This window comes from Hyperolius riggenbachi, chromosome 3 (genome assembly GCF_040937935.1).
Source record: "Hyperolius riggenbachi isolate aHypRig1 chromosome 3, aHypRig1.pri, whole genome shotgun sequence".
Lineage (NCBI taxonomy): Eukaryota > Metazoa > Chordata > Amphibia > Anura > Hyperoliidae > Hyperolius > Hyperolius riggenbachi.
Window position 1 is genome coordinate 483,744,747 of NC_090648.1, and position 12,708 is coordinate 483,757,454.

Consider the following 12,708-nt stretch of genomic DNA (forward strand, 5'->3'; position numbering starts at 1 on the left):
TCCGCTATCACATTACTGCAGCCAGAGCGGAACCGCGCGCTCGTCTCGCCCACCTGTGTACCGAGTCTAACCGGGCCCCGAGCGCACATTTACCAGAAATCAGCAGCAATGGAAGAAATGAGAAAAACATTCTTTGCCACTTTCCCCTTCTTCTGAGGCTAGTACAAAACTTTTACACACTTATTTTCTCTAATGTGATCCTGTAAAGATGCAGGGTTGACATAAAGGCTGCCATATTTATTTCCGTTTAAACAATACCAGTTGCCTGGCTGTCCTGCTGATTCTCTGCCTCTAAGGGCTGGTGCACACCAAGAGCACTTCTGAGTGGTGTTAACAACACCAGCGCTTTGAAAAGCGATTGGCTAATGGGATGTATCTGAATGGGATGGATCACGCCAGAGGGATGCGATCTTCTTCAAAACCGCAATCGCGAGTCCTGCAGCATTTCTGCTGATTTCTGAGGCTATTCTCAATGTTAAGTATAGGAAAGTGAAAAATCGTTCTGAAAACCGCTAAATCAGAGCGTTTTTCAAAGCATTTCTGTCAAATATATTGAGATATAATCAAATTTGGATTGTGTTCGATTTTTTTAAATTTTGATAATGCACACCCCCCCCCCCCCCCCCTCCACTAATATATGTATTTTTTATGATTGAAAAAAATTGCTTGTGTCTATAAAATCAAGAAGAAGATTTCAATGCCAAGTGCCAAAAATAACCATAAAATGACCAGAGAAATTTTCATCAGCCCAGAATAATTAGCATGTCATCGACCATCCCTAATTAGAACACTGAATAATTCTCATGCCCATAGTGTCTCAATCCAGAAGGCAGCATATCAGATTACATCCTCCCCCCCTATAGCTGCATATAGTACAACTTAAGCCCCATCTACACCATACAATTTTTTGTCCGATTCAATGCATTGATTTGATTTAATCCGACATGTCTGATCGGGATTTGATGGCAAATTGAATAGAAATCCAACCAGACATGTCGGATGGAATCGAAAAAAATAAAATAAAAATTGTATGGTGTAGATGGGGCTTTAAGCTGGTGGGCAGGTCAACCAGATAGGACCACATGACACCAAAAAGTAGGGGGGGGGGGGGGGGGGAACGGGACAATAGAGGCCATACTACATTTTCCAGCATCCAAGCATTAAAGAATTAAAAAAAAAAAAAAAAAAAAAAAAAGTGATGTGTAAAGCCTGTATGGATAGGTGCATAGCTGCAGGTAGAGACGGTCGTGTCTAGGAGAACTCACCGAGAAGTATGGTTTCCTAGACCATCACTAGCTGCAGGCAGGAGGAGAGGTGTAAGCCTGTATGGAGAGGTGCACAGCCGCAGGTGGGAGAGGTGTAAGCCTGTATGGAGAGGTGCACAGCTGCAGGCGGGAGAGGTGTAAGCCTGTATGGATAGGTGCACAGCTGCAGGCAGGAGGAGAGGTGTAAGCCTGTATGGATAGGGGCACAGCTGCAGGCAGAAGAGGTGTAAGCCTGTATGGAGAGGGGCACAGCTGCAGGCAGGAGAGGTGTAAGCCTGTATGGATAGGGGCACAGCTGCAGGCAGGAGAGGTGTAAGCCTGTATGGATAGGGGCACAGCTGCAGGCAGGAGAGGTGTAAGCCTGTATGGATAGGGGCACAGCTGCAGGCAGGAGAGGTGTAAGCCTGTATGGATAGGGGCACAGCTGCAGGCAGGAGAGGTGTAAGCCTGTATGGAGAGGGGCACAGCTGCAGGCAGGAGAGGTGTAAGCCTGTATGGAGAGGGGCACAGCTGCAGGCAGGAGAGGTGTAAGCCTGTATGGAGAGGGGCACAGCTGCAGGCAGGAGAGGTGTAAGCCTGTATGGATAGGGGCACAGCTGCAGGCAGGAGAGTTGTAAGCCTGTATGGAGAGGTGCACAGCTGCAGGCAGGAGAGGTGCAAGCCTGTATGGAGAGGGGCACAGCTGCAGGCAGGAGAGGTGTAAGCCTGTATGGATAGGGGCACAGCTGCAGGCGGGAGAGGTGTAAGCCTGTATGGAGAGGTGCACAGCTGCAGGCAGGAGGAGAGGTGTAAGCCTGTATGGAGAGGTGCACAGCTGCAGGCGGGAGAGGTGTAAGCCTGTATGGAGAGGTGCACAGCTGCAGGCAGGAGAGGTGTAAGCCTGTATGGAGAGGTGCACAGCTGCAGGCAGGAGAGGTGTAAGCCTGTATGGAGAGGTGCACAGCTGCAGGCAGGAGAGGTGTAAGCCTGTATGGAGAGGTGCACAGCTGCAGGCGGGAGAGGTGTAAGCCTGTATGGAGAGGTGCACAGCTGCAGGCGGGAGAGGTGTAAGCCTGTATGGAGAGGTGCACAGCTGCAGGCAGGAGAGGTGTAAGCCTGTATGGAGAGGTGCACAGCTGCAGGCAGGAGAGGTGTAAGCCTGTATGGAGAGGTGCACAGCTGCAGGCAGGAGAGGTGTAAGCCTGTATGGAGAGGTGCACAGCTGCAGGCAGGAGAGGTGTAAGCCTGTATGGAGAGGTGCACAGCTGCAGGCAGGAGAGGTGTAAGCCTGTATGGAGAGGTGCACAGCTGCAGGCAGGAGAGGTGTAAGCCTGTATGGAGAGGTGCACAGCTGCAGGCAGGAGAGGTGTAAGCCTGTATGGAGAGGTGCACAGCTGCAGGCAGGAGAGGTGTAAGCCTGTATGGAGAGGTGCACAGCTGCAGGCAGGAGAGGTGTAAGCCTGTATGGAGAGGTGCACAGCTGCAGGCAGGAGAGGTGTAAGCCTGTATGGAGAGGTGCACAGCTGCAGGCAGGAGAGGTGTAAGCCTGTATGGAGAGGTGCACAGCTGCAGGCAGGAGAGGTGTAAGCCTGTATGGAGAGGTGCACAGCTGCAGGCAGGAGAGGTGTAAGCCTGTATGGAGAGGTGCACAGCTGCAGGCAGGAGAGGTGTAAGCCTGTATGGAGAGGTGCACAGCTGCAGGCAGGAGAGGTGTAAGCCTGTATGGAGAGGTGCACAGCTGCAGGCAGGAGAGGTGTAAGCCTGTATGGAGAGGTGCACAGCTGCAGGCAGGAGAGGTGTAAGCCTGTATGGAGAGGTGCACAGCTGCAGGCAGGAGAGGTGTAAGCCTGTATGGAGAGGTGCACAGCTGCAGGCAGGAGAGGTGTAAGCCTGTATGGAGAGGTGCACAGCTGCAGGCAGGAGAGGTGTAAGCCTGTATGGAGAGGTGCACAGCTGCAGGCAGGAGAGGTGTAAGCCTGTATGGAGAGGTGCACAGCTGCAGGCAGGAGAGGTGTAAGCCTGTATGGAGAGGTGCACAGCTGCAGGCAGGAGAGGTGTAAGCCTGTATGGAGAGGTGCACAGCTGCAGGCAGGAGAGGTGTAAGCCTGTATGGAGAGGTGCACAGCTGCAGGCAGGAGAGGTGTAAGCCTGTATGGAGAGGTGCACAGCTGCAGGCAGGAGAGGTGTAAGCCTGTATGGAGAGGTGCACTGCTGCAGGCAGGAGAGGTGTAAGCCTGTATGGAGAGGTGCACAGCTGCAGGCAGGAGAGGTGTAAGCCTGTATGGAGAGGTGCACAGCTGCAGGCAGGAGAGGTGTAAGCCTGTATGGAGAGGTGCACAGCTGCAGGCAGGAGAGGTGTAAGCCTGTATGGAGAGGTGCACAGCTGCAGGCAGGAGAGGTGTAAGCCTGTATGGAGAGGTGCACAGCTGCAGGCAGGAGAGGTGTAAGCCTGTATGGAGAGGTGCACAGCTGCAGGGAGGAGAGGTGTAAGCCTGTATGGAGAGGTGCACAGCTGCAGGGAGGAGAGGTGTAAGCCTGTATGGATAGGGGCACAGCTGGAGGCGGGAGAGGTGTAAGCCTGTATGGATAGGTGCACAGCTGCAGGCAGGAGAGGTGTAAGCCTGTATGGATAGGGGCACAGCCACAGGCAGGAGAGGTGTAAGCCTGTATGGATAGGTGCACAGCTGCAGGCAGGAGGAGAGGTGTAAGCCTGTATGGATAGGGGCACAGCCGCAGGGAGGAGAGGTGTAAGCCTGTATGGATAGGGGCACAGCTGCAGGCAGGAGAGGGGTAAGCCTGTATGGATAGGGGCACAGCCACAGGCAGGAGAGGTGTAAGCCTGTATGGATAGGGGCACAGCCACAGGCAGGAGAGGTGTAAGCCTGTATGGATAGGTGCACAGCTGCAGGGAGAAGAGGTGTACGCCTGTATGGATAGGGGCACAGCTGCAGGCAGGCAGAGCTACACAATGGATTTTTCCATCTAGAAGTTCAGATCCCCAAAAAAAAAAAAAGTCAATTTGCCTTTTTGACTCAGGCAACTGACAAATGTCACGTCTATCGAGTGACTGATTCGATGTCACAACCTGGATGTCGCCTTTAAGTTTCTCAGCACCGCCCATCAGATAATCGGAAACGAGAGTCACAGCAGGTGAAATCTCACCGACAGACTCCCAGCCTCTAAGTCATCATTCAATACTGAACATTCAATACTGAACATTCAGCGCAAACCAAGGGCAGCCTGGGGGAGGTCACACGGGTGTCGGGTTCACGCTACCAAGTTTAAAAAAAAACAAATTCCCACGTTTTCTCCTCAGTGCCCTTTTCACACCTTAATGCAGATTGGTGCACTCTGTGGGGAACACTGTGCAGTGTTCTCGTCAGACTTTTTTTTACCAGCCGGTTGGCATGAAAAAGTAGCCGGGTGGGGCGCGACATGGGGAATGCAGGGCCAGTGCAACTCTGCTTACAGCATAAGAGGAAGATGAGGAGGCAAGCCGATGACAGCCAGGCACTCACCAAGATTAGCCGGGCGCTCACCAAAATTAGTCAAGTGGTGCAACCGGCAAAAGAAAAAAAAAAAAAAGAAAAAAAAAAAAACACTTGGAGAGAACACTGCTGTGAATAGCTGGGCTGCTGTGTAATAAACTCAAAAATGCCAGCAGAAGTACACAAGGGAGGTTCGGGATAAATTAGGTAGTTTCCAAAATGACTGCAGAATTTCCGGACCCATCTGTCCAATCCAGGAGGCAACAAGAACGCTTTTAGTAACCAGCTCCACTGCCAGCAGAGATGGGAACTTGCTGTCATTTTTAAAGGACAACTGAAGTGAGAGTGTTATGGAGGCTGCCCTACTGATGCAGGGCTGTGGAGCAATTTTGGGTATCTGGAGTCAGAGTTGGTGGTTTCATAAACTGAGGAGTCGGATGATTTTTATACCAAATCCACAGCTCTGGTAAGTATTAGACTGGAGGTGGCCACTAATGATCCAATTTATCATTCGAGCGATTAGAAAATTCTGATCGGAAGTAAAATCGTTCACTACACCATCAACGAGCCAATCACAACCAATGAGAAAATCCAAATTTTGGTTTGACGAAAATACAATTGGACGACTATTTTTATAATCGTTCATAATCGATTGTGCCCATCAACAGAGATTATTTACAACCAATCCAAATCAGAATTTCTGATCGCTTGAACGATTTTTCACTGAAAATTGGACCGTTAGCCGTTGGAGCCGGAGCCATTTTGGGTACCTGGAGTTGGAGGTTTCATAAACTAAAGAGTAGGTGTTGGCTGATTTTTGTAGTGTGTGTGTGTGTGTGTGACTGTGTGTGTGTGTGACTGTGTGTGTGTGTGTGTGTGACTGTGTGTGTGTGTGTGTGTGACTGTGTGTGTGTGTGTGTGTGACTGTGTGTGTGTGTGTGACTGTGTGTGTGTGTGTGTGTCTGTGTGTGACTGTGTGTGTGTCTGTGTGTGACTGTGTGTGTGTCTGTGTGTGACTGTGTGTGTGTGTGTGTGTGTGACTGTGTGTGTGTGTGTGTGTGTGTGACTGTGTGTGTGTGTGTGTGTGTGTGACTGTGTGTGTGTGTGTGTGTGTGTGTGACTGTGTGTGTGTGTGTGTGTGACTGTGTGTGTGTGTGAGTGTGTGTGACTGTGTGTGTGTGTGTGACTGTGTGTGTGAGTGTGTGTGACTGTGTGTGTGAGTGTGTGTGACTGTGTGTGTGTGACTGTGTGTGTGTGACTGTGTGTGTGTGACTGTGTGTGTGTGACTGTGTGACTGTGTGTGTGTGACTGTGTGAGTGTGTGTGTGTGTGAGTGACTGTGTGTGAGTGACTGTGTGTGAGTGACTGTGTGTGAGTGACTGTGTGTGTGTGACTGTGTGTGTGTGACTGTGTGTGTGTGACTGTGTGTGTGTGACTGTGTGTGTGTGACTGTGTGTGTGTGACTGTGTGTGTGTGACTGTGTGTGTGTGACTGTGTGTGTGTATTTAGTCATGGTCCCTGAACAAGCATGCAGATCAGATGTGTCTGACTGAAATGTGACTGGGTTAGCTGCATGCTTGTTTCCAGGTGTGTGATAGACTACTGCAGCCAGAGATCAGCAGGCTGCTAGGCAACTGGTATTGTTCAAGAAGAAGTATGGCAGCCTCCATATCCCTCTCACGTTAGTTTGGTGCAGCTCCAGGGATTCGTTCAGCCCTTGGATGAGGAAACGCTCAGACTCAGCCATATGTTATTCCCACTGTTGTAGCAATCCTCTGTCTCCAATAGATCCTGGATCATGTCCCAAAACAACTATGCAGATCAGGTGATCACGCTGACATCTGGAGCTATGTAAGGTCGTTTCGTATTGTTGCCCAATCAAAATTGTTATTCTATTATACTCCCTGTCAAGTAGCTCACGCGGGACTGTCCCCCTCCCATCTCCATACCTTGGAACAGGCTGCTCGGCAAAAGTACCCAGGAGGGCATCTGTACAGCCATTGTCCCTAAACGGTCCACTGAAACGATCACTAATGATCATGCTGGCTGACATTAACCTAAAGTGCGTACACAGCTCCTCCCGGCTGCACGCGAGACGTAATGTACGGAAGATTGAATTCCAGCGTAGGAAAAAAAAAGATGGCAGCTTGCATCGATCTCTTGCTACAAGTTTTACTTCCACTCAGCCCCAAAACAAGTCAACCCCAGTTCTCAATTGATTAAATTCCAAAAAGGGACACAAACAAAACAGAACACACCCCAATTTTGATTTGCATAGAAATCTAACGGAAACTCACCTCAGTCTGCTTAATCTCCGCCCCTCTCAAGGCATAAACTCAGACGCCTGCCTGCTCCAAGTGTGTGCGTTTATGACAAATGGATACCGATTTTCTCTAGCTCTTGCCTTTATACAGATCTGATCCACATGCAGCTCTTACAATCGACATATGTGCATTTCTAAGCAGGTCTAATGCTGGGCATATACTGCTCGTTTGTGAGCCATTTAGATTACTCGATAGATCATTTCCGACATGTCCGATCTCCCGCTCCAACGTTTCACTGCTCAATTCCGGATAGCAGTGCATGGAAAAAGAGGAGAAAAACGAGCCTGCAGAGTCGAGCCGCAAAAACGAGCCGTGTATGCCCAGCATAAAGGCACCCATCGATGATGCAATTCTGATTGCACAATCAAATCTATGTAGAAGGGTAAACTGAGTGAATAGACTTTGAATGGAGACTTTAGGATTTCCCTCATTATGTAGAATTAGTAGTGTTGTACAAATCAAGGTGACCTTACTGATCAGCACCTTCAATGTGTCCACACTCATAACAATCAAAAAGTCATGTCCGGCAATCACCGAGGGAAACAGAAACAATCCAATCTGAGCATAGACTGAATCCTGGAGGGAATTCTATTGGTTCATGTCCTTGCAATGCAAAGCATCATGGGTGATTTGACCCATCCTAAGCTGCTGCACGGTGGAATACAGAATCTGGACCAGAACTTTGTATAAGACTAGTCACATTCAGGAAAATAATAGATCTAAACAGATCCAATTCATTAAATCCTGATTCTGAACCAGCCCCTGTGTGTAGCTCCAGTTCAGTACCCCCCCCCCCCCCCCCCCCCCCCCCCCCCCCCCCGCTAACTCCAGATCCATCCCAGCGGAGAAGCAAAGTTCAGGAGAAGTCCAGTTTTCAGCTGATCTGTGATTGGAAGGGAAATTCCTGCACTTGTGCATCCAGGTGGTGGGAGGAAAATAGCTGCAGCTCTCTCCATAGACAATCACAGACAGGCAGAGGTAGTAAACAGTCCCAGACTGTAATATGAAACTGCAGGAGGGCAGCCCTGTGCACCAACATGTGTTTCCCATAACATACTATATATACACTCCATATACTAGAGGCAGGATCCCCCATCTCACTCATCCATAGCATACTACAGGCAGGATCCCCCCCTCTCACTCGTCCATAGCATACTACAGGCAGGATCCCCCCTCTCACTCACCCATAGCATACTACAGGCAGGATCCCCACTCTCACTCATCCATAGCATACTACAGGCAGGATCCCCCCCTCTCACTCGTCCATAGCATACTACAGGCAGGATCCCCCCCTCTCACTCGTCCATAGCATACTACAGGCAGGATCCCCCCTCTCACTCGTCCATAGCATACTGTAGACAGCTCCGTGCATGCAGGCGAATCACACTATATACACTATAGGCAGGGGTCACACTATATAAATCATCCTACAGGCAGGGGTCACACTCTATAGTTCAGGATCCCCCCTCTGACTCACCCAGAAGATGAAGTTGAAGCCGAAGAGCAGGTATTTGATGCACTTGGTTCCCCCTTTGACAGGCATGGTGCCGGAGCAGCGCTGGTCACAAGTCCGGAGAAGTTGGGCTGGAAATGATCTGCTGCTGCTGCGGGAGGAGAAGGAGGACTGGGTGTGCCACACGTTATGGCCACAGCACAGCGCCCTCTGCCGGCTGCCCCGCCCTCTGCCGTGATCCCAGCCGGGCGGCCACACCTCCCAGAGAGAGACTGTTGGGGGTCCCCGGATCACGTGTGTGCTGTGTGATTTATTATATGATAATACAGCGCTATTACTTCCCTGCCCCCCCTCCCCCCCTCTTGGGTGACAGCTTATTCTCCCTTCACCCCTCTCTGCATCTGGCTCTCTCCTTTTACCGAGTTTACTCTCTTATCTTCTCACGTTCTCTCTTCCCTCTCTTTTTTCCTGTCCCTTTTTTACCTAGTTGAGTTTTTGTTTTTACTTTATTCTTCCCGTTATTTTCAGTTTTTCCCTCTTATGTTTTCTCTACCCGACTTGTGTACTATTCCCTCTTTTTATCTAACCCCCCCCCCCATCTCTTAACCCCCTCCCCCACCTATCTCTTTCCCTCCCACCTATCTCTCCCCCCACTTATCTATCACTCCCCCCCCCCCCCCCACCCACACAAACACTTCTATTCTCTCCCACCTCTACCCCCATGTTCCAACTCTTACTCTCTCCACCTCTATCACCCCCACCCCACACACACTTCTATTCTCTCTCCCCATCTAACTGTCACTCTCACCCACCTCTCTATTACTCCCCTCTTCCACACACTTCTATCTTCTCCCACCTCTCCCCCCATCTAACTGTCACTCTCACCCACCTCTCTATTACTCCCCCCTCCCACACACTTCTATCTTCTCCCACCTCTTCCCCCATCTAACTGTCACTCTCACCCACCTCTCTATTACTCCCCCCTCCCACACACTTCTCGCTCACCTCTCCCCCCCATCTGCCACTCTCCGCCACCTCTCTATCGCTCCTCCCATCACTCACTCTCTCCAACCACTTATCTCTCACTCTATCTCTCCCCCACCTCTCTCCTCCCACCGATCTCTCACTCCCCCCCCCCCCTACCTATCTGTCAGCCAGTATAGTTGCCCCCCGGTATAGATAGGAAGTATAGTTGCCCCCAGTATCGGTCAGTCAGGTATAGTTGCCACAATATACTGTAGGTAGCCAGTATAGTTGCCCCAGTATAGGTTAGCCAGGTAGGGGTCCCCAGTAGGTAGCCAGCCTGCCCTCCCTGTGGCCACCTTTCGTTTTACCTTGTGAATCGGTGGACGCCTCCTTTATAACTGTCCCCGGATCCCCCTCACCTTGCTATTAGACCTCAGATCAGCGGCAACAGTGGAGGGTAAGGGAGGGGTGCGGAGGGATGCTGCTCCTTGGAGACGTCGCCTGACACAAGGGGTGGACTGCCCCTGAGAGCACACCTGTGCCTGGAGTAAAAACAATGGGCATGTGCGGACCTTACTCACACATGCCCAGTCTGCATGTCCTCTTCTACAGCCAGAAGCACGGGCAGAAGATACAGAGGGTCCCTGCGCGTCAATGGTGGGCTCGACAAGGATCCAGGAAGCGTCTGAACCCTCCAAAGGCTTCCACCTACTGGGGTAAATATTCTAACCAGGCCCCTCCCATTGCGTTACTTACAGGTATACTTTAATGCAACATGACACTAATTAGTCAATACTTAAATCACTTGGTTTTATTTTGTGGGTCCCCTTCATCCAGCTCATTGATGATGGAGTCCAGTGAAGGTGTCCTGTGCTATCTGCTATCATGATGTCACCTGTAGATCCATTAAAGTGAGGCTATATATTCCTTTTTGTAATGGAGTAAAATGCAGTATCATAATTATGCAATGAAATAAAGTCTAAAACATATCTTTTGCCATTTAAACTGATTACCGTATTTTTTGGACTAAAAGACGCTCCTGACCATAAGACGCACCTAGGATTTAGAGGGCAACATCCAGGGGAAAAATATATACTAAACCTGGTGCATCCATGGTGAAGGGGCATCTTGTGGATTATGCCCCCTTTGTACCTCATCTTAGGGCTCTTTCACACTAGAGGCTGCGGTAGAAAAGGCTGAAACTCAGCCTTTTGCCTACGCCAATACATAGCGTTTTCAAAGCGTTCTACAGCTCATATGAAAACGTCCTTTTTTTTTTTCTTCCATAAAAATAAGTGAACAAGTCAGCTGGAAAACGCTTTGAAAACGCTGAAGTTGGCGGTTTCCATTGACTATCATTGAAACGCCAACAGCCAACTTCGGCTGTAAACAGCCCTGAAAAAGCTCCTGGGAGAGTTGAAACGCAACGCTCCAAAACGCCGAGTTAGATGTGAAAGGTAAAATGAAAGTCTATGGACTTTCGTTTTACCTTGGAAAACACCAATTTCGGCTGTGGCGTTAAAATGCCGAAAAACTCCTCTGGTGTGAAAGGGCCCTGAGGGAGTGAGTACTCCTATTTGTTATTGCCTGAAGAAGCGGGAATATACCTTGGAAACGCGTTGCACTGTTTTTTGGAGTATATAAATAAACTTGTTTGTATTAAAATTGACGGTATTATATCTACTTCGGGGAGATGAGTCCACCACCTCCGCCTCCCGAGGAATTTGAAAGATTTTAATACATTTTATTCTTTTGGCGCCTCTGTTCTCCTTACAATATCAGCATCCACCTCTGGTGGAGGGCTTGAATCCCCCTTTTCTTCTTGCTATCTACAGAGAGTGACATCTTAATCCTGAGTGAGGACAGGTCTAATCTCCTCACCTGCCTATATAGTGGTTGCCTATGCGGTAACCCTGACTTGTGAGTATATTCATTTATATACCTCTCATTACCCATTACTGTACATACTACACTATATTGGTCTCTTGGTGTTCCCTTCTTTTTTTTTCAAATGAGCTTATCTCCCTTATCTGCCATGGCAGTCATGTGACACAGGGGGGAGATCAGATTACAATTTATGATTAGACATAAATGAGGGGGAATTACTATATTCTAAATACATACAGGGTGCATTTATCTACGTTTTCCTTTTGTCCTGTGACAGAGTTCAGGTCCACTTTCAGAGTTACCCCTATGCAATGCACATATATAAGTGCATACCTCCCAACTTTTTGAGATGAGAAAGAGGGACACTTAAGCCACACCCCTGAGCACTCCCCCATCACACCCCTAGTCACGCATACCATAAAGATTTCATAGGAAAAATATGTTGTTTTATAATTCAAACCACACTGGTCCTTTCTATCCTGGTTCATTTTCCTTCATATTAACATTTTAAAATTAGTAATATATCAATTTAAAGGATGGGAATAAAGTTTAGAGTCAAACAAATTATTTAGTAGAGAAATATATATATTTACATAGAAAGAGGGACAAAGTCCTGAAAGAGGGACAAATGAGAGCAAAAAAGGGACAGAGGGACAGGGCTCCCAAAAAGGGACTGTCCCTCCAAAAGAGGGACAGTTGAGAGCTATGTAAGTGTTCATTACCAGCATAGCACCAATGCAATGCTAACAAGATGGATGAAAGAGGGCCCCTAGTGGGGCCCCTCTGGTCTAGGGGCCCCAGTGTGGTTGCAACCACTGCCCCCTCTATTGCCACGCCACTGGCTGCTCCCCGCTAGTTACTCTGTGACCCCAGCCTGACTGATTGTGCTTCTGTCCTGTTTGGAGAGATTTGGCTGCTCTGAGGCCAGAGGTGGGTAAATCCCTCAGGAATGCAGTATTTCTGGCCACATGGCTTTCAGGCCCACAGATCAAACAGAGCATAGCGGTATTTCCTCATTCCTGCCCTGCAGAGTTTCTGTGATGTCATAGGAGAGTGTGGAGGTCTGTATCACATGGGCGAGATCAAACGCTGAGGATACTGAGGGTGGTTACAGATAGGGGGACATGCCAATTAATCTGCCTTGCATGCAAATCTAAAGGTGCAAACGGTACAATTTCTAGCGAAAAATCGTTCGAGCGATCAGAAATTCTGATCGGATTGGTTGAAAATAATCTCAGTTGATGGGCACAATCGATTATGAATGATTATAAAAAAAATTGTCCGAATGGATTTTTGTCAAACCAAAATTTTAATTTTCTTGATTGGTTGTGATAGATAGGAAGCAAA

The 12,708-nt window shown here is 49.0% G+C and overlaps 1 protein-coding gene across 1 annotated transcript in view; it reads right to left on the reverse strand.

Annotated features, from left to right (window-relative positions):
• CD9 (CD9 molecule) overlaps nucleotides 1-8,683 on the reverse strand; it is a 93,564-nt gene extending 84,881 nt beyond the window's left edge. The window contains exon 1 of the mRNA XM_068273054.1: nucleotides 8,533-8,683. Coding sequence (XP_068129155.1) covers nucleotides 8,533-8,598 — 66 coding nt within the window. The 5' untranslated portion in view covers nucleotides 8,599-8,683. The remainder of the gene's footprint in view (nucleotides 1-8,532) is intronic.
• Nucleotides 8,684-12,708: the final 4,025 nt, after the last annotated feature.